An 18,542-nucleotide genomic window follows, 5' to 3' on the forward strand; every position below is an offset into this window, starting at 1 on the left:
AACATTAATACTAAAACCCACTTTCAACTCCCCTCACCATAAAAAAATTCTACTCATTAACCCCTCGAGTGCCAAATTACTTTGCACTTTTCAAAATACATTTATGCCAATTTTTCAAACAGAAAATTATAAAGTAAAATTACAGGAACACAGAATGGATAATTCAAAGCTTTGAATAAGTTAAGTCTCTAATATTTCCTTTTCTTCCAGAAAAAGGGTTTAAAAATTATCCTTTAGTACTCCAAGAACAAGCAAACTACACATAAGTATTTCCTATTTTGTACACAGACCCGTATGTTTTTGATTTTGTGCCCTAACATAAGCCAAGATATTCAGATAATACAAACAAGTAGTTCTTCTCGCATAAATCCACAATGATGCTTTCAAAATTAAGCCACGAGATTCAATCATTCCACTGGCTCTCCACAGAAATGGATTGTGAAAAGTGAATGGTGCAGCTGGAGTGTTATGACCTTTTGGAATAATCTATAGTAACACCTCTCCATAGCCTTATTTGAGAAAATATTCATTACTGAAACATCAAATGAAACTATACAATAAGTTTGCTTATGCTTTGTGTGTTTCGTAAATAATTTATTCGACAGTTATTTTTCTCCGCACAATTATTAGAGTTATAATCAAGACATTAATTAAGTTTACTATAAAATACAGAGACATGAAGGCTAGTTTTATGGTTTTCCAAACAGTACAACAGAAAATCAAATTATGAATATAATAAATACGTCAATTTACAAATCAAACATTTATAGGAAATCTTTACAAAGCCTTATGTTCTGTACTGGAATATCCATATGAGGATTGAGGGCCTACTCTTTTAGAATGGCACCGAAAACAGTTTATTTTCTTGCACAAAAAAAATCCTTTGCCTCCGTTATTTGCATTGAAATCTATTTTCTCCCATAAGTGGAAATGAAAAGATAGCATTCATTGCAGTACCCATTACATTTATTATTACCAAAATGGTCACAGCCTGTGGTGTGACAACGCTGTTTAGGTGGGGGATTTAAGGCTGGATCCCGGGTGCTGCCACAACTGTTTTGTTGGCACTCTAAGCAAAGTTCATTGTCGCTGGATGTTGCGTAGTTGTTACAATAATTCCTTGCGCATTTACTCCTCTGGCCTCTCAACTCATTACGGTCAGAAGGTCGATGTTGCGCTGCATTCTACAAAGAAACAAGGTAAGGAAACCATAATTTTAGTCTGAACCCTGCAATGAGTGCACAAAAACAAACAGATCCTACATTTTTTGTATATTTTCTCCCTGTCCCTCACCAGGTCTCCCCCTCACATAAAATCTCTGAGCCAAAAGGGCAGACAAGTAGAATCAGCCTGTCCCAATGTTTGTGATATGGAGTGTATATCTTCCATTGGTTCTGTAGAGAGATTCATTTTCTCTTCCTAAACGGTGATGACCTTTGGAAAGTCACAGGTAACATAGTTTAAATGTTGTACATCATGGCAATATCTCAATAACTGAATAGGCTGCCTTCCCACATCCCTCTCTTCCTAGGAGTTACTAAAAAAAAAAAACTGCTTCTGAGCAGCAGTTTAGAACTGAAAGGGGAGATTATGAAAGGCCACCAAGTGTAAATTGTTATAACATTTAGGATTGTGTGCCAATTCACTTCATTATTCTGCCCCTCATATGCTAATATTTTTAAATTCTTCATAATGCTTATACTACAAAGTAAAACTACATTAGTTACAATTTACTCAGAAAATACTGAATTTCTCAAGCTTTTTGTACACGATTCTCAAACTTTATTGTGCAACCAGTGTAAAAGTGTGCCTAGTATTATTCTCTTTGATAGTCACCAAATTCTTAGACGAAAACGAATTTTGTGTAGGGGAAGCAGATCAGAGGTTAACTGAGGTAGGACACAAATGTCCACAATTCCCCACGCAAACAGTGAGCTGTAAATTCAGCTGTTCCATTGGTGGACCATCAAACCAGAGCAACATTGAGATTGGCCTAAAGAACTAGATTGCCTACTTGCCTGCTCTTTTGTAGGGAGACCTGATGAGGGACAGGGAGAAAATGTACAAAAAAGTACAACTTTGTGATATGGGAGTGTACATTTTTGATTAAAAGTATAAATTAAAATTCTACATCCAATTGTACACATCACAAGCTACTTACAGTGTTGGAATGGCCTCTCAATCCTGTTGCTTCGTTGTACCTTTGATACTGTGTATCTATGAAACATTTTTGGCAATATCCTTCAAAGTGACTGTTTCCAAATGTGCTGCAGTCTTGACCCCGACAACTAGCCATGTTCTGGAATCTGGGATCAGTCTGAGGTTGTCGATGAGAAGGTTGTACATTTCTTTCTAGTCGGTTCTGACTAACGGCAGAGGTTTCACCTTTCAGAGACAAGAAAAAAAAATTAGACATAGTTCCAACTTTGTTAAAAAAAGCTACAAAAATTGCAGCGTTGCGCAACATGTAGCTATGGAAAAAATTAAACTATATACATTCTGAACTAATAGACCCCTAATTTGTCAGCTGGCACTGATATTATTGAATTGTTTATAGTTCCTGAGAGATGTTAAGGCAGAAAATTTTGTAGGATATACTTGCAGAACAGACGTCCACAGACCTACATCTTTCACTGTTAATACAGAGGGCCATTCGTAAACAAATATAATACACAATGAATGAAGCCCAAGACAATAATCATGGAACTTTCCTTTTACACTGAAGTACATTTTTGAGTAAAATCTGACTAGAGGTGCGCAAAGGAAACCCGACGCAAGCCCGAATTCTGGACCCGGAAGTCCGACCCCACTCGACCCGAACCCGACACATGTCGTCAGGACCCGTCGGGGTCGGGTCGGGTGGCAGGCCTTTACATCAGTACATGGGTCGGGTCGGGCTTCCAGGTCCAGCATTTGGACTTGGGTCGGGTTTCCTTTGCACACCTCTAATTTAGACTGAATACATTCAGCACCAATACCATCAAAAATCAGAATCCCACCCTGTCCTCACACACCCCAACCCCCACAACCGCTCCCAATAGGGACCAAATTATCAAAATTGCAGATTTCTTTAACATAGAAAAATTCTTGCAATTTTTTCTTAAAGGAAGAATTTTAGGATCTATGACATTTATTACTAATTAAACCCATGTACTAGAGGCACCAGATAAACTCATTGAATGTAAAAATTACATTCTCAGTGTGGGATCAAGGGATTTTAGTGTGTTTTTTGAATTTCTGAAGACAGTTGAATGAACTAAACAGTTCAGATAGAAATCAAAGTTGCTGCTATGAAATACGCAAATAGCACTGGAATAGTAGAATGACACATTAGAAATTAGACATTCTATCTGGGCCTAATTCTTTCAGGCAACCAAAATGAGAATTGATTTTACTTAAAACAATCCCTTCATATTAAAAGGCCTGACTATAACAGGGGTAACCAATAACAAGCGAACAGATTTTTCACAGGACTATTCCAAAACTGAACTGGTCAAGATAACTAAATTATTTTCCAGTCAGCAGGTGAATTTTGTTATCAAATGCTCCCTTACAAAAAGAGGTCATGAATCATCAGCTTAAGCAAAGTACACAACTTACCTAGGTTTTCTCTATACTCTATAAAGCAGATGGTGCAGTAACCCTGATGCTCTTTTGTTCCAAAGTAGTGGCATCCAGAGTTCCTGCAAGGTTGGAAACCTTCTTTTGGCTCCTCAGTGATGAAGGTGGCTCGGTTCTTCTGTGTGGTCTCAGAAACCTGTGGCCCAGTGGTGGAAGCCCATACATTAGAGGTCTGGTGTTGATCAGTGGCTGACGGGTGACCCATATTCCTTGTAACTTGGCTTGGGTCCGAATGTGATCTTTCGTGGCCTGAACGTAAGGAGCTAGAGTCCTCATGGGAGGATGAAGTGATTCCTTGAAATGTCCTTAACAAGCACATATTACATAATCCGTTAATTGTTGGTAGGGTGTCCTGATGACATCTACTACACAGGGTGCGCTCTTGATGTAATGGGCTACCAGCCCCTTGTTTAGTCCTTGTATTCTCCTGGGGTGAACCCAATCTCTCTGAACTGGACTCTCTGTGACAGGGCATTCTCAACTCAGAAGTCCTAGTATCAGTAATGTTGCCTGGCACAACTGTCCTCGTCTTAAAGCAGCGCTCACATAATCCATTGTGCTGCACATTTAATGTAAAGGGGCAATTGGGAACCTTGCATTTCATGGCATTTGTTTCACTGAAGAGAGAAAGACTAGGAGCTGTTGGCGGAGCCGAGCGAGGTCGAGATGATCGTTCCGGTTCTGCGGGTGTTGCAGCGATAACCGACTCAGTCCGAGGAGGACAGCATCCTTTCTTTTTCTGCTGCTCGTGAGTTTTTGGGTTGCATTCAGTCTTTGTACCCTTTGCCTGCTCAAAACACTCATGACAAAATGGCTTTGTCTCAACAGAACAGTAGAAAAGGCATCCGTACGTGGCGCATTTTTCTTCTATGAGTGACCCTTGATATGTAGCAGCATTCATTTGGAGCCAGTTGTGAGTGGGCCTATTTGTCTCAGCCAGACTCTGCTGCCACCTCTTATATTCGTGATTCACCAGCTGATAGTAATCCTCTACTAAATTCAAGTCTTCTGGCAGGTTGCCTTCATCCAACCTGAAACCACCAAAATAGTACATGTTTAAAATCTGTACCTTGTTTACTTCATTAAAAAAATACACACTATCTGTAGTAATGAACTTCTGTGTGTTTCTATTGTGGACCAAGCTGGATTGTGGACACACTGAGAGCCAACAGCAGTATTCCCAGAATAACATTCCATTAACTCCAGAAAAGTTGCTGAAGTTCCTCAAAGAATTAGAAAGGCAAAAATGTATTTCATAAAGCAGTGATGGAAAAGGCTTCAACATTCACCTGAAGTCTGCTCTACAACTCTGAACAAGGTGCACTGCATCACTCAATTTGCCATGCAGATCACCAAGAGCCTGAGGCACAACATTTAAAGTCAGAAATGAGTTTTAAAAATTTCCAAGAGGAATTTTGCATCAGAAATTACTATGCATGTCTTCCACTCCTGTGGTCAGTTTTAATTCATAAGGTGGAAGCAACTGCACATAAAAGAAAATAAAAATATCACTTGAGAGTACAGCAGCCATTTAAGAGTCCCTAGATCTTTCACTTTTGTTTTTGTCTGACTGGAAATGGGGGCACTGATTACACAATCGAGTGCTATTCTAACAAATGTGCAATTTTGCTTTACACAATGCAGTCACAAGCAAAAATAAAGTATGCTTCTAACCAACAAATGGCACTGATAGGAAACAAGGTGCGATGAATCAATAAGAAAACTACTTTACCTAGCAGCTTTAATTAAGTGAGTGGTACCAAACTCCAGACCCTGGACTGGTATTTCAACCAGACTGAAGTACTCTTCCAACAGCTTGGCTTTATTTTCCTCCTCTTTTGGTATTAGAAAGTGCACCATGAAATCTTCAAATCGTCTTCTTCCATTGTGGACCAATGGAACAGCACGAATTTCTGTTTAGCATAACAGTTTACATTAAACAATATGTTCTGAGCACCTTCCTGTGGAACAAAGATTCATTTTGTGCAGATTTGTGGAAACTACAGGTCAGAGTTATACTCTCTGTGGAAGCAACAAATGAGTAATGAACTAGCCACAATAATGGATTTTACTAACACAGGATGGATCAATAAAATATCATACTCTGCGTTGCTGTTAGGAGGTGGAAGATTTAAAAAAAAAAAACAGGAAATGGCAAAACCTTTAGCAATAGTCTCAAATGAACATTTAATCTCTAGGTTAACTTTATCTGTCTTAGATTGTGAAATTATGTACATACTTTGGTTTTAAAATGAAGGCATCAGATGATAGAAATCTTAGCCCTGAAATCTCTCAGCTTCCAGGATGGGGGGGGGGGATGAGTTTTGCATTGGATCTGGTTACACCAAGATCCCTCTCCCTTTTTCCACCTAAAAAGTTCTAGCCACCATAATGTATTTTCCTCTATCACTGCAACATTGGGCTCACAGGGATACTTGTGAAACCCTGGCATCAGTATTGCTGCATACCATCAGAGACAATTCCGGCAATAAAACTGATCGTGTATTTCTAGACTGGGCAAAACTAGGAAGTAAGCATTTTAAACATTTTATTTTCAATCTTCTGTATAGTTGCTGAACTAGTAATGCAGAGGCCTGGAATAATACTCCAGAGACCATGCGTGGAATTTTTAAAACTTAGTGTCTGCTGAAGTGATGAGACCTGTAGCAGGTTGGGAACCCATTTGTTCTGTCAGCAGACTTTGCCCTGGCTCTTTAACTGAGCAACAGCATGAGCATCCCGCTTCCAGGTTCCTCGACCATGGAAGGAGGGCAGGATCACATACTGGATCTGTCCAAGGAAAGACTTCTAATTAAAGGGACCACAGCATGGGTTACAGCACTTGGATTTTTGAGGCTGCAGCAACCACAGGAATGAAGAGGAGTCCTGGGAAGGCTGCTCTTTAACTTTACAGCAATTCTGGGTTTTCCTTTTATATTTCTACATCTGAATACAAATAACACAGCAAGAACCGAACAGCGTTGGTAAATGAGGAGCTAACTTATATTGATTAAAGAAAAATAAAACATTAGATACCTGGACTCCTGTCATCGATGGTAACAAGTGGGGAAAAATGCTGCATGTCATAGCCCAGTACTATGGGATATTTGTAGCATTTTTGTGCTGGCCAATGCAGCGGCAGGTAAATTCCTCCGAAATGCAAGGGAGCCAAACTTGCGTTATTGCCAAAGCTTCTCAGCACTCTATCTGTTGAAAGGAATGTTTGCTTGTTAAAGACAACCTTGTAAGAGAAGGATTTCACTCTGTAGAAACGATTTAAGAACTATTGTGTTTTGGAAGTTTAAGATTTTAAGTAAAATCTCAAAGGGGTGATCCATATAACCCTCCCCTACTGCCAAATCTGTGCTGGTGTGGAAACAATACAGTTTGTATTTTTGTGAAAACCATGGCGATCAAAAATTCTGACTTTCCAGTTGCATTACAGTCTACGTATGAATGGATTATGTTGAAGTGAACTTGGCGACACCGCAGTGTGAATCCATCTTGAGCAAAAGCTAGGGTTCACCAATCACATTTTTGTTACTCCCACTTGCCTTTCCTGGAAGCAAGCTGTCATGCTGATGTGTAAATCCATGGGCACCAGCAACCCTCCAGTTACTTGCCCAAGTGACAATTCTTTCACAAGTTCCGTTAGCACTGAGCTATTCAATCACAGAGAGTTTCATATCAATCCCAATCTGTCTTCATCTGATCCAAACAAATGCACACTTTCCAACAGGATTCACTTAATAACAGTCAGAAGCTGCCATCCTGGATGGTTCTTACCCCTACCTCATTCAGGGGTACTTGACTAACATCGTTACCAGAGGAGCTGTCAACCAATTTTTTTTGAAAGGGGACTGATGTCACAGATTTGATCCTAACACTTGTTTCTGATGTGTAGGAAATGCACACAATATGACTACCTAAGTCCAACAACACAGTTTGCTTTAAACTACAATGTAAATATCAAAAACAATTCTAAATCATCGTCAGGGCAATGACTTTGGATCTAGTCCCAATGTAAACAAGCAGAAAATATCTCAATATTGTTAATTTGGAGGTGTTTGCACTTGACATCTGAGTGGCTTCATTTATTCTGATGGAAATGGAAAACAGTCACAAAGTCTCTACCCAGCACTGTTCTCCAGGCGTGAAAAGAACATTCGTATCTGGTGAAGGATCTATTTACTTTCAAACTTCCCATGTATGTCCAACGTCCAGTGATATACTCTTATCAATATTTTGTGCACTTGTTTGTATTTTTGTCAAACACTCACCAGCAATAACAATTATTGGTCTTCTAAGAATATTGGCAAGAATAAAGATATGGATTTCTTCTAGTGAATCGTATGGCAGTCCAGGCTGGCCTAAACGTGAAGCTACCGATAACATTTCTATTACCTTGTCCCATTCTTCATCCCAGTTCTGCAGAAGAAATGAGTTATTAATATCAGAAATAACAGATATATTACGGAGAAAAATCACAGCAATGATTGATACCCAAGACTTTAATTGCATTCTTAGGTAGTGTATTTCATCATGGATCAATAAATGAGCCTATTGTTCCGAAGAAGGGTCACTGACCCGAAACGTTAACTCTGCTTCTCTTTCCACAGATGCTGCCAGACGTGCTGAGTGGTTCCAGCATTTCTTGTTTTTATTAACCCAGTGTTCAGTGTAAATAACAACTATATTTTTTTCCAAAAGCATTACCAAACATTGTGCTAGGATTGTGCTAGATGGTTTTGAAGCAAATACTGAAAATTCTTTATTCACCTTGGTGTCATAATGGAGGCCCGTGGCTTCGAACTCTTGTGATCGGACACATTCAACCTGCCACCGTAATTTGAAGTTTCTTGTGTCTGTTTCTTTCAGAGCTTCCCATAGCGTTTTGCGAAGGATAAGGTCGATGTCCTGAACTCCCCACATAAACTGGGATGTGGCATGCAGCAGGCAGTTTCCATCACCTGAGTCAGAAATAGACAGGAGAAAACTCAAATTAACCCAAGTTTTACTTTGTTAGTAATATACTGCTTTCTGTTTTCAAACATTTCTAACCATTAAGTGAAAAAACAAATCATATTTTGTCTCGAAATTAATAAGTTACTTGGTTTTAATTTGAAAAATGGTAATATGGCTTCTCGGTAAAATAGGCAAAATTTGTTTAATGTCAGAGAGCCCATCCAAGAGTAGTTTGCTATTCATTATTGGGTAGGCTAGCTCAAAGAACTGTTGTTTCACCTACATGTAAACCAATGTTATTATTTCATTGCTGTAACAATAGGAAACATCAGCAGTGTACAAAGCTCCAGAATTCATCTGAAAGCACAAAATTTGACCACAGAAAAAAATAACACTCAACATGGAGTTGTTTCTAGGAACTTTCCCACTATCGTATCTACCAGAGTGTAATAACTCACTTGTGCCTGCAGTGCTTGTTAGTTGAGGGTCATTCATTCTGACGGACGAAGGGCAGATCATAAATCTATTTTGTGAAAATAAAGCAATAGGGACCCTAGATTTTGCCATCCTGCTCAAAACTTTGGAGCTTTTGCTCAAGGGTGGAATGAATAGAGCACCTGACATGTGGCTCAAATTTTCTGGAGCACAAATGACAGTGATAGGTGCATTCACACACCATCCTGACCTGGAACTATATCGCCGTTCCTTCACTATCACTGGGTCAGAAACCTGGAACTCCCTTCCTAACAGAACTGTGGGTGCACCTGCAGCACATGGACTGCAGCGGTTCAAGAAGACAGTTCACCACCACCTACCTTCTCAAGGGCAGTTAGGGATGGGCAACAAATGCTGGCCTTACCAGCGGCACAGGATGTAATGTAGTAACTCACCATAGTTACTTCCGCAGCATCTGCCTCCCATGCTCCCACTCCCACCTGGTACAAGAGCTGAGGGAACACCATCACCAAGTCACACACCATCCTAACTTGCATACATGTTGCCACACTTTCACTATCATTGGGTCAGAATCCCAAAATTCTTTCCTAACTATTGAAGGGGCATCATCCCTACAAGGACTGTGCAGTTCAGTAAGCCCCATCACCACCTTCTTAAGGCAACTAAGGAGGAGCAATAAATGCTGGCCTTGCCCATGTCACCACATCCGAGAAAAACAAGCTTACAAAACTGAGATTAAGATCCATCTAATCTCTATTGTACCTTTGTGACTCTGACTGTGAGTGCAAAATAAAGAACAATTCCATTCTCCAGTACAGGCACTGCACACTTTATTGAGAACATAATTAGGTAACACCCAGCTTAGCCAAATAAGCCCTTTTCTAAAGAGGAAATCATTTGTCAAGTATGATATACACCTAATAGAGAATTTGAAATTCACTAAGTATCTTCCATTGAAATAATAATTTTGATATTTTTCAGATTCACACACTAATGGTGTCATAACTCTGATCAACAGGATCCTGTAGGTTGTGTGTGGAAGAAGTTAAAGTATAGCTTCATATAACACTACCGTTCACAGACAGACAGACTGTTGGACAGTACCTCCGATATACCCGGTTTACAAAGCAAGGTAGAAGCTGGTCGGTTGATAAGACAACCTCTCTCATCTCAGAGTATCCAACCTTTCTCTCTCCAAATCATATAATCTCCCAAGATATTGTCCATAGCAAATCAGATGATGCACTATTTGGCAGGGACTGGAGTTTAATAGCATGTAATGCACAATGTATTATTACAGCCCCTCTACCTTTAATGCAACAATGCCAAATAGTTAAACAAACACACGTTTATGTCGCCCAGCATTTAATTGTAGTTCAGCCACAGAACTTTGCAAACTGTAAAGAGCTTGTAAGTTTCTGCTCCAGATTTGAGAAACTCAGCAGTACAGAACTAAAGTTATTCTGCATCTGTAACAAGATTTGATATTTGCAGTGTGACATTGGTGCACAGTGACATGGCATTAACATATTATAAGTATGCAATTATATTCTAACAAACTTTTCCCTCGTATTCCTTCTACACTGCAAAGATAATGTCCAACATGCTCTTCCTCCCTCTTACACTCATGAATTCATCACATATCTGATGTCACTCACTCTTTCCTAGCACAAGAAAATTTCTACTTTGTTCAGTCCCCTTTTAAAGCCCAAGCCTGGAATTATCTAATTACTGCTTCCTGAGTTATGTCATTGTACTCATTTTTAAAAATCCTTTCAACCTTGGTTGTATGCTGCACTATGTACCTTGGTCTGTCACTTGGCTTCTCCATTTAAAAAGACTGAAAGCAACACAGACTGTTTTCTGATGCCCAACTACCATTGTTAAACTAGTCAGTAGTCTGCTGCTGTCAAGTAAACATACCCTTCTAAAAAGATTGCATGACACAGTTACACTTTAGCTCAATGGTAACATTCCTACCACTAGGTTAGAAGGTAAAAGTTCAAACCCCATTCCGGGGAGTCCCAGTAAGTGGAGATTACAACCCTGTTTCTGAACTTTGTTAATGCTCAGTGTGAGTGGATGATTCCCCAATCATCATAAAGGCTGTGAGAACCTATAAACCCCTACCTGTAACTAACCAGCCTATTGGCTGGTATAAAGATATTTACTGCCATGGAAGGAGTGTTTACATTACATGGCCTATTAAGAATCATCACACTATTCTCCAAAGTGTGAAGAAGTGAAAAAACATGATCCAGAACTGGCCAAATTACAACTCGCCTTTATTCAGGGACAAATGTTTGCTTCAGACATGCGCCAGCACACAATAGACCAAACTGTACCTCCTGTTCAGACAATATCCATCGATAGCAACTGGTGCTCAACAGGGGAAATGCAATATCAAATCAGAAACCAGAATTTAATGTCAGGCAGACTCACTTTAAGGAAACAACATGACTGCATCGAAATGGCATACAATTTGCTAAATCAGAAAGCAAAATTTGCGGCACTTGGAAGGTTTCAGTAACCATTAATTCTAAAAGACCAGAGGTCTTTTTGGTCTAGTTGATAGCACATTTGCCTGAGTCAGAAGGTTGTGGGCCAAAGCCCTAGATATTTGAGGGGGAAAGAATCTAGGCTTGACATTCCAGTGCAGTACTGACGGTGTGTTGCATTTTCAAAGGTGCTTTCAAATGAGGCATTTAAACGATTCCATGGTATTATTTGAAGAACAGGGAGTTTTCCCAGTGGGCTGGCCAACATTTTTGCTTCAACCAATAACGCTGAATGTCTGATCATTCATTCATTTAATGTTCATGCTATCTTGTGTGAAAATTAATAGCTATGTTTGCCTACAGAACAACAGTGACTGCACTTCAAAAGTAATCCAAAAGTAAATTTAAGATCTTTCTTGAGTTGAACAAAAATTTAGACAGTCTATTATTCTGCATAGATTAGCATTATTTCTTCTACTGGGATAATCAACAATTATCCTTCCTATTACAGGGAGAATGGATAAAAACGGAAAATTCTGGAAATACTCAGCAGTTCTGGCAGCAGCTGTGGAGAGAGAAACAGAGTTAACGTTTCAGGTCAATGAGCTTTAACCAAAACGGTTCTGTTGATAGGTCAGAGACCTGAAACATTAACTCTGTTTCTCTGCCTGACCTACTGAGTGCTTCCAGCATTTTCTGTTTTTATTTCAGACTTCCAGCATCCACAGTCTTTTGCTTTTTTATCATACGGAAGTTTGTCCAAAATGGCTCCTTAAAAAGATGAACAGTATTATTAAAAATTATAAAAAGTGGAGATTAGCTACAACTAAACAGTATTTTATGCAGTACACATCTAGTGAACTCACCCATATTGCATACAGTACCCCAAGATCATCCACAGACATACAAAAGGCCCGAATGTGGAAAAGCACTCAGAATCACAGTGGTTTTCTGAATGCATTTTTGCTGGCCCAGATATAGAGAGCTACAGGCTCGTACCCCTTTTTTAAATTTCAATATGTGAGTGTAATGTCTTGAGCCTTGTGTTCATGAAATTATTGAGCCGCTTACACAGTAAAGCTTGCTATTGTTTTGCTACAAGAACCAAAACACAAAAGTACAGTAACATTTGGATTCTTGGTAAAATGCTTTATGAAATGTTTACATCGCCACATAAAGTTTCTTATGAGAGCAACCTTATAAAAATCATTATGGCAGCCAAATAGCATTTGGCGTTCAATCAAGTAACATGTGAACCAATCCGCAATAGAAATCTGTAGGTCAGGTGTGCTAAATGATTCATCAAATGAGACCATATGGGTGGAGCTCAGAAATAAAAAAATGGCAGCCACTCTACTAGGAGTGTACTAAAGACCCCCAAATAGTGAGTGGGAGGTAGAAGAACAAATATGTAGGCAAATTTCTGGGTGCAAAAACTATAGGGCAATAAAACTTGGGGATTTCAACTACCCCAATATCAACTGGGATACAAACAGTGTGAAGGGCACAGAGGGGACAAAATTCTTGAACTACATTCAAGAGCACTTTTTTTAGTCGGCATGTAACAAGCCCAATGAGAGGGGGTGCAATTCTAGATTTAGTCTTCAGTAGTGAAGCTGGGCAAATGGAGGAAGTTAACAGTGGGTGACCATTTTGGAGATAGTGACCATAATACAGTAAGTTTTAGCGTAATCATGGAAAAGGACAAAGATAAAACAGGATTAAGAGTTCTAAATTGGGGGAAGGCAAATTTTAAGAAACTGAGAGGTGACCTGGCAAGAGTGGACTGGATACAGCTACCTCAAGGAAAATCACTGGCAAACCAGTGGGAGGCATTCAAAAGGGAGTTACTAAGGCACAGTGTAGGCATGTCCCCACAAAGATAAAGGATGGTACTGCCAAATCTAGAAGCCCCTGGTTATCTAGAAGCATACAGGGTAAGTTAAAGCAGAAAAAGAAAGCTTATGACGACCAGAAAAATCTTAATACTTTAGAAAGCCTCGAGGAGTATAGAAAGTGCAGGGGTGAGGTAAAAAAGGAATTCAGGAAAGCAAAGAGAGGACATGAAAAATTATTGGCAGGTAAAATCAAGGAAAACCCAAAGATGTTTCATTAAGAACAAGAGGATAACTAAGGAAAGGGTAGGGCCTATCACAGATGTACAATGGAACTTAAGTGTGGATGCAGAAGATGTGGGCAGGGTTCTTAATGAGTTTATTGTCTCTGTCTTCACAAAGGAGAGGGTTGATGCAGATATTGTAGTTAAAGGGGAGGAGTGTGAAATATTAGATATGATAAGCATAATGAGAGAGGGAGTACTAAAGGGTCTGACATCCTTGAAAGTGGATAAATCGTCAGGGCTGGATACATTGCATCCCAGGTTGTTAAAGGAAGCCAGGGAGGAAATAGCAGATGCGCTGAGGATTATCTTCAAATCCTCACTAGATACAGGTGAGGTACCAGACTATTGGATGTCTGTAAACGTTGTACCATTGTTTGAAAAGGGTGCGAGGGACAGGCCAAATAATTACAGGCTGGTCAGTCTGTCCTCAGTGGTGGGTATATTGTTGGAATTTATTCTGAGGGACAGGATAAACTGCCACTTAGAAAGGCATGGATTAATCAGGGATAGTCAGCATGGATTTGTTAAGAGAAGGTCCTGTCTTATTAACTTACTTGAGTTTTTTGAGTAAGTAACAAGAAAGATTGATGAGGGTAGTGCAGTGGATGTGGTCTATATGGATTTTAGTAAGGCATCTAACAAGGTCCCACATGGCAGGCTGGTCAGTAAAATGAAAGCACAGGGAATGTGACAGGTTGGATCCAGAATTGGCTCTGGGCCAGGAAACAAAGAGTAGTAGTCGAAGGATGTTTTTGTGAATGGAAAGCTGTTTCCAGTGGTGTTCCACAGGGCTCAGTGTTGGGTCCCTTGTTGTTTGTGGTATATATTAATGACTTGGACTTAAATGTGGGATGCATGATTGGGAAATTTGCTGATGACACAAAAATTGGCCATGTAGTTGATAGTGAAGAGGATAGCTGTAGACTCCAGAATGAGATCAATGGTTTAGTTGAGTGGGCGGAAAAGTGGCAAATGGAATTCAACCCAAATAAGTGTGAGGTAACACATTTGGAGAGGGCAAATAAAATGAGGGAATACACAATAAACGGGAGGATATTGAGAGCGGTAGAAGTAGTGAGAGACCTTGGCATGCATGTCCACAGGTCCCTGAAGGTGACAGGACAGGTAGATAGAGTGGTGAAGAAGGCATATGGAATGTTTTCCTTTATTGGTCGAGGTATAGAATTCAAAAGCAGGGATGTAATACTGGAACTGTATAAAACGCTGGTTAGGCCACAGTTGGAGTATTGTGTACAGTTCTGGTCACCACATGACATAAAGGACATAATTGCTCTGGAGAGAGTACAGAGATTTACAAGAATGTTGCCACGGATCGAAAGTTGCAGCTATGAGGAAAGATTGGATAGGCTAAGGTTGGAACAGAGGATGCTGAGGGGTGACTTAATAGAGGTGTACAAAATTAAGAGGGGCCTAGATCGAGTAGACAGGAAGGACCTGTTTCCCCTAGCAGAGAGGTCAGTTACCAGGGGCAGAGATTTAAGGCGATTGGTAGACAGATTAGAAGGGACATGAGGAAAAACTTTTTCACCCAGAGGGTGGTGAGTGTCTGGAATTCATTGCCAGAATGGTGGTGGAGGCAGAAACCTCAATTCTTTTAAAAGGTACCTGGATATGCACCTGAAGTGCTGTAACCTGCAAGGCTATGGACCAGGTGCTGGAAGGTGGAATTAGATTGGGCGGCTAGGTTTTTCAGCTGGCACAGACACAATGGGCTGAATGGCCTCCTTCTGTGCCATAATTTTTCATTGGTTCTCTGGTTCTATGTAGCTTATATGCAAAATCTGCCCTCATTACAACAATAATTACGCATCAGAGAACTAGTTTCCTGGTTTTGATTTGAGGCGGAGTTGAAAAGGGGGGAGAAAGAGAAAGGAAAAATAAAATTGAAGCAGATGTTATAACCAGATCTAACCTAATTAGATATGAAACCTCATTAAAAGAGCACTAAAATGAATCACTAGGGAATGCACAGAGTTCAATGTTCAGACTTCCTTTTTAAGAATGGGCCATGTAAAATTCCCTGTGTAATCTATGGAATTTCCAAATGAGTAGCAGTTTGACTAATACTGCATACAATCGGTCGCCATTACTCTTTTGTAATGTGTTGCTGTCTGAGCCCTATTTTATGAAGTGGAATTTCCAAGTGGGTGTGGTTGGGGAGTTTGGGTACTTGGAATGTTTATGCATTGCACAAGTAAAATTTGATTCAACCAATAGCTGTTGGGACTTTTAGGGGAAGTTTTAATTTTAACAGACACCTACACTCTTCCCCATTTACTATATTTTCACATCCCCAGACACGTCAGCACTGAATCACTGAAAATACCTAAATTTCTGAATGTAGTCTGTACATACTCTATTGGCAAATAGATTGTGGAAAAAAGTAAACACCAATTCAAAAATAATTTTGGTCTACACATTGTAGACATGTGGCTATAAATGTTAACGGAAAATATTTTGGTTGCAATGCTTAAACTGTCTTAATGAGTCCTTTGCAGCTTTTACTACTTGGCTTGTTAAACTGAAAATGAAACTCTGCACAAGCGATAGCTGTAGAAAGTTTCAGAATTAATTTGAAAATTCTTTCAGAAACTGCATTGTTCATTAGCATCATGTAGAACTGACTGTCCTATTATCGATCCACAATTAAGAAACAACACACTTGTTAAGATTCAGTTGCTGCACCGATTTTAATATCAAATTGTGAAATGGGTTGTTAAAGTTCTGTAAATTTTAACGTCTGAGGGAGTGTTCAAATTGCAAACCTTCTTTGGTGAATGTACAACCAGTTAATGGCCAACACTCACTGAACCAACTTTTCAAAAAATCCCAAACACGTTATTTGCATACATCCAATGCAACAGTTAACTTTGAGCAGAGTTCCTATTTTGCTTGAGTTTCTTTTTTAAAAAACACATATAATCTTGAAATAATATTTTTAAAGAAAAAGCAACAAAATGGAAAACTATACACTATTGTAGATCTCATTTAAAATCATGTAATTTAAAATTACTGTAGAAGATTATAATGTAAACTTGGCTGTACTGATATAATTTAATACTTGGCTCCTGCAGCAACTGGCCTGCTCATTTGTTTGAAAATCAAAATATCACTTACACCAGAATATATGCCCACATTGGAACTATAATATATTAGATTTTGAATGAAAAATTAAAACACCGTACCAACTATTTGCCTTTTGTACAGCTTACTTGACTATCACATTATAGTGAAAATTGCCACAGTAATTGTAACCGCTTAAATGTTATGTGTAGACATAGTATGATATCCCTAAAATATATGTTAATTTTTACCTACCAAAAATTAAATGCAGGACAATATTCACTCTCTTTCATTTGATAACATAGAGGTGTTAATGACTAGACAACTTTATTCCCATGGACAGATAATGGCCACTTTATTTACCTCATTCTGCATCAGGTATTTTGTTTATGTAATAAAACCTAATGGATTTTGGTACTCGAAAGCATACTTACTCCCTCCAACCATTCATCCAATGTGCAATCAAAATACGAACTGTAAAGGTGCTATTTTTAAAAAAGAGTAATAAAGACTTTTAAAGTTGACATATTCGAAAAAGTGTTGTAACTCTTACCGTTTGTCTTCAAAGGCACAAGTTTCTTGACCTCTCTGCACCAGTTGAGGTTCTTGTTTTGCTGAAGGGCAGTCTGTTGGGCCCTGTCGAACAGAGCCTCTTGGATCTTAGTCCTGAACTGAGGGCTGAAATGACTCAGGCGGAACAGCTCCACCGTGTACTTGTGGAGAGTCCTGAAATGGTGAATCAAACCATTTGTGCAGTCCGGCTTGACCAGGTCATTGGAGATCCGCTCCCTGAGCCTCACCGTCTTCGTCAAGTTACTGGCGAAGAGAAACTGAGGCAAGAAACCGCCTTCAGCTCCCATCTCCAGCTCAGCCTGCAGCGGATGGACAAAGTCAATGAGTTAGTACAGCTGTCAGGTGCACTGAGACACATCCAGCTCCTGTCAAAGGCTCCTTAAGCAAACAGGCAACTCACACATTTAAACATGCTGCAAAAATAACACAAACCAGAGCAGAACAGATAGTTAGAAAACACTTGCCGTTTGCAAATCAGAGATAACATTTACCGGTTAAGTTGAGTTTCAGCCCTTTCGCTCTGGCTTGCTTAAAGTGTCCGGACCCCCTCTTTTGCTCGGGTTAACTGGCAAGACTGCTCCGGGCTCCGGACCTCACTCGCATTACAATGAGCTCGATTTGCAGACACTCTTTTTCCCCACCTTGGCGAAAGTCAGAAGACAGAAACAAAGACGAGGGAAAACACGCCGGGACTTTCCAGCGGGGATTTCCAGCCAAAGCCCTGCCCGGCTGCCGATAGAGGGAGCAGCGGAGCCCCGGCTCAGCTGCCGCAGTCTGTCTGAGTCACTGAGCAACATTGGCCTGAAAATAGCTGGTAACCCCTTCCTCTCCTAGCTCCTCCTCAACACAATCTGTTCAATCTTTCCTTTCTGCACAAAATCTCATGCCAGTTTTGATCTCTTTTATACCCCACAAGGCTGTCTAAACACTCCAAAGCATTAATTTCAGTCAGCAGTCTGGCCTCTTAAAGGGACATATGGGAAGGTATTTAAAACACATGCAGTTCACAGTTCAATGACATTTTTCATCATATAATACAATCAAGTACAAAAGCAAAATACTGCGGATGCTGGAAATCTGAAACGAAAACAGAACATGCTGGAAGTACTCTTCAGGTCAGGCAGCATCTCTTGAGAGAAAAACAGAGTTAACATTTCAGGTCTGTTCTGAACTGTTCTGATGAAAGGTCATTGACCTGAAATGTTAACTCTTGTTTTTCTCTC

The 18,542-nt window shown here is 39.7% G+C and overlaps 1 protein-coding gene across 2 annotated transcripts; it reads right to left on the reverse strand.

The window, feature by feature from the left end:
- Positions 1-458: 458 nt before the first annotated feature.
- On the reverse strand, positions 459-18,087 carry tnfaip3 (tumor necrosis factor, alpha-induced protein 3). 2 transcript variants are annotated; one of them, XM_068026029.1, is made up of 9 exons: positions 17,784-18,087; positions 17,300-17,618; positions 8,401-8,591; positions 7,902-8,049; positions 6,658-6,828; positions 5,354-5,534; positions 3,601-4,652; positions 2,162-2,385; positions 459-1,184 (listed from the first exon to the last, which is right to left on the reverse strand). In XM_068026029.1, exons 2-9 carry the CDS (start codon positions 17,604-17,606, stop codon positions 909-911), a joined length of 2,550 nt encoding a protein of 849 aa, XP_067882130.1. In that variant the 5' UTR covers positions 17,607-17,618; positions 17,784-18,087; the 3' UTR covers positions 459-908. The 2 variants fall into 2 exon arrangements, with proteins under 2 accessions (XP_067882130.1, XP_067882128.1); XM_068026027.1 differs by having other exon boundaries at positions 17,811-18,086.
- Positions 18,088-18,542: the final 455 nt, after the last annotated feature.

This window comes from Heterodontus francisci, chromosome 3, assembly GCF_036365525.1.
Source record: "Heterodontus francisci isolate sHetFra1 chromosome 3, sHetFra1.hap1, whole genome shotgun sequence".
Taxonomy (NCBI): domain Eukaryota; kingdom Metazoa; phylum Chordata; class Chondrichthyes; order Heterodontiformes; family Heterodontidae; genus Heterodontus; species Heterodontus francisci.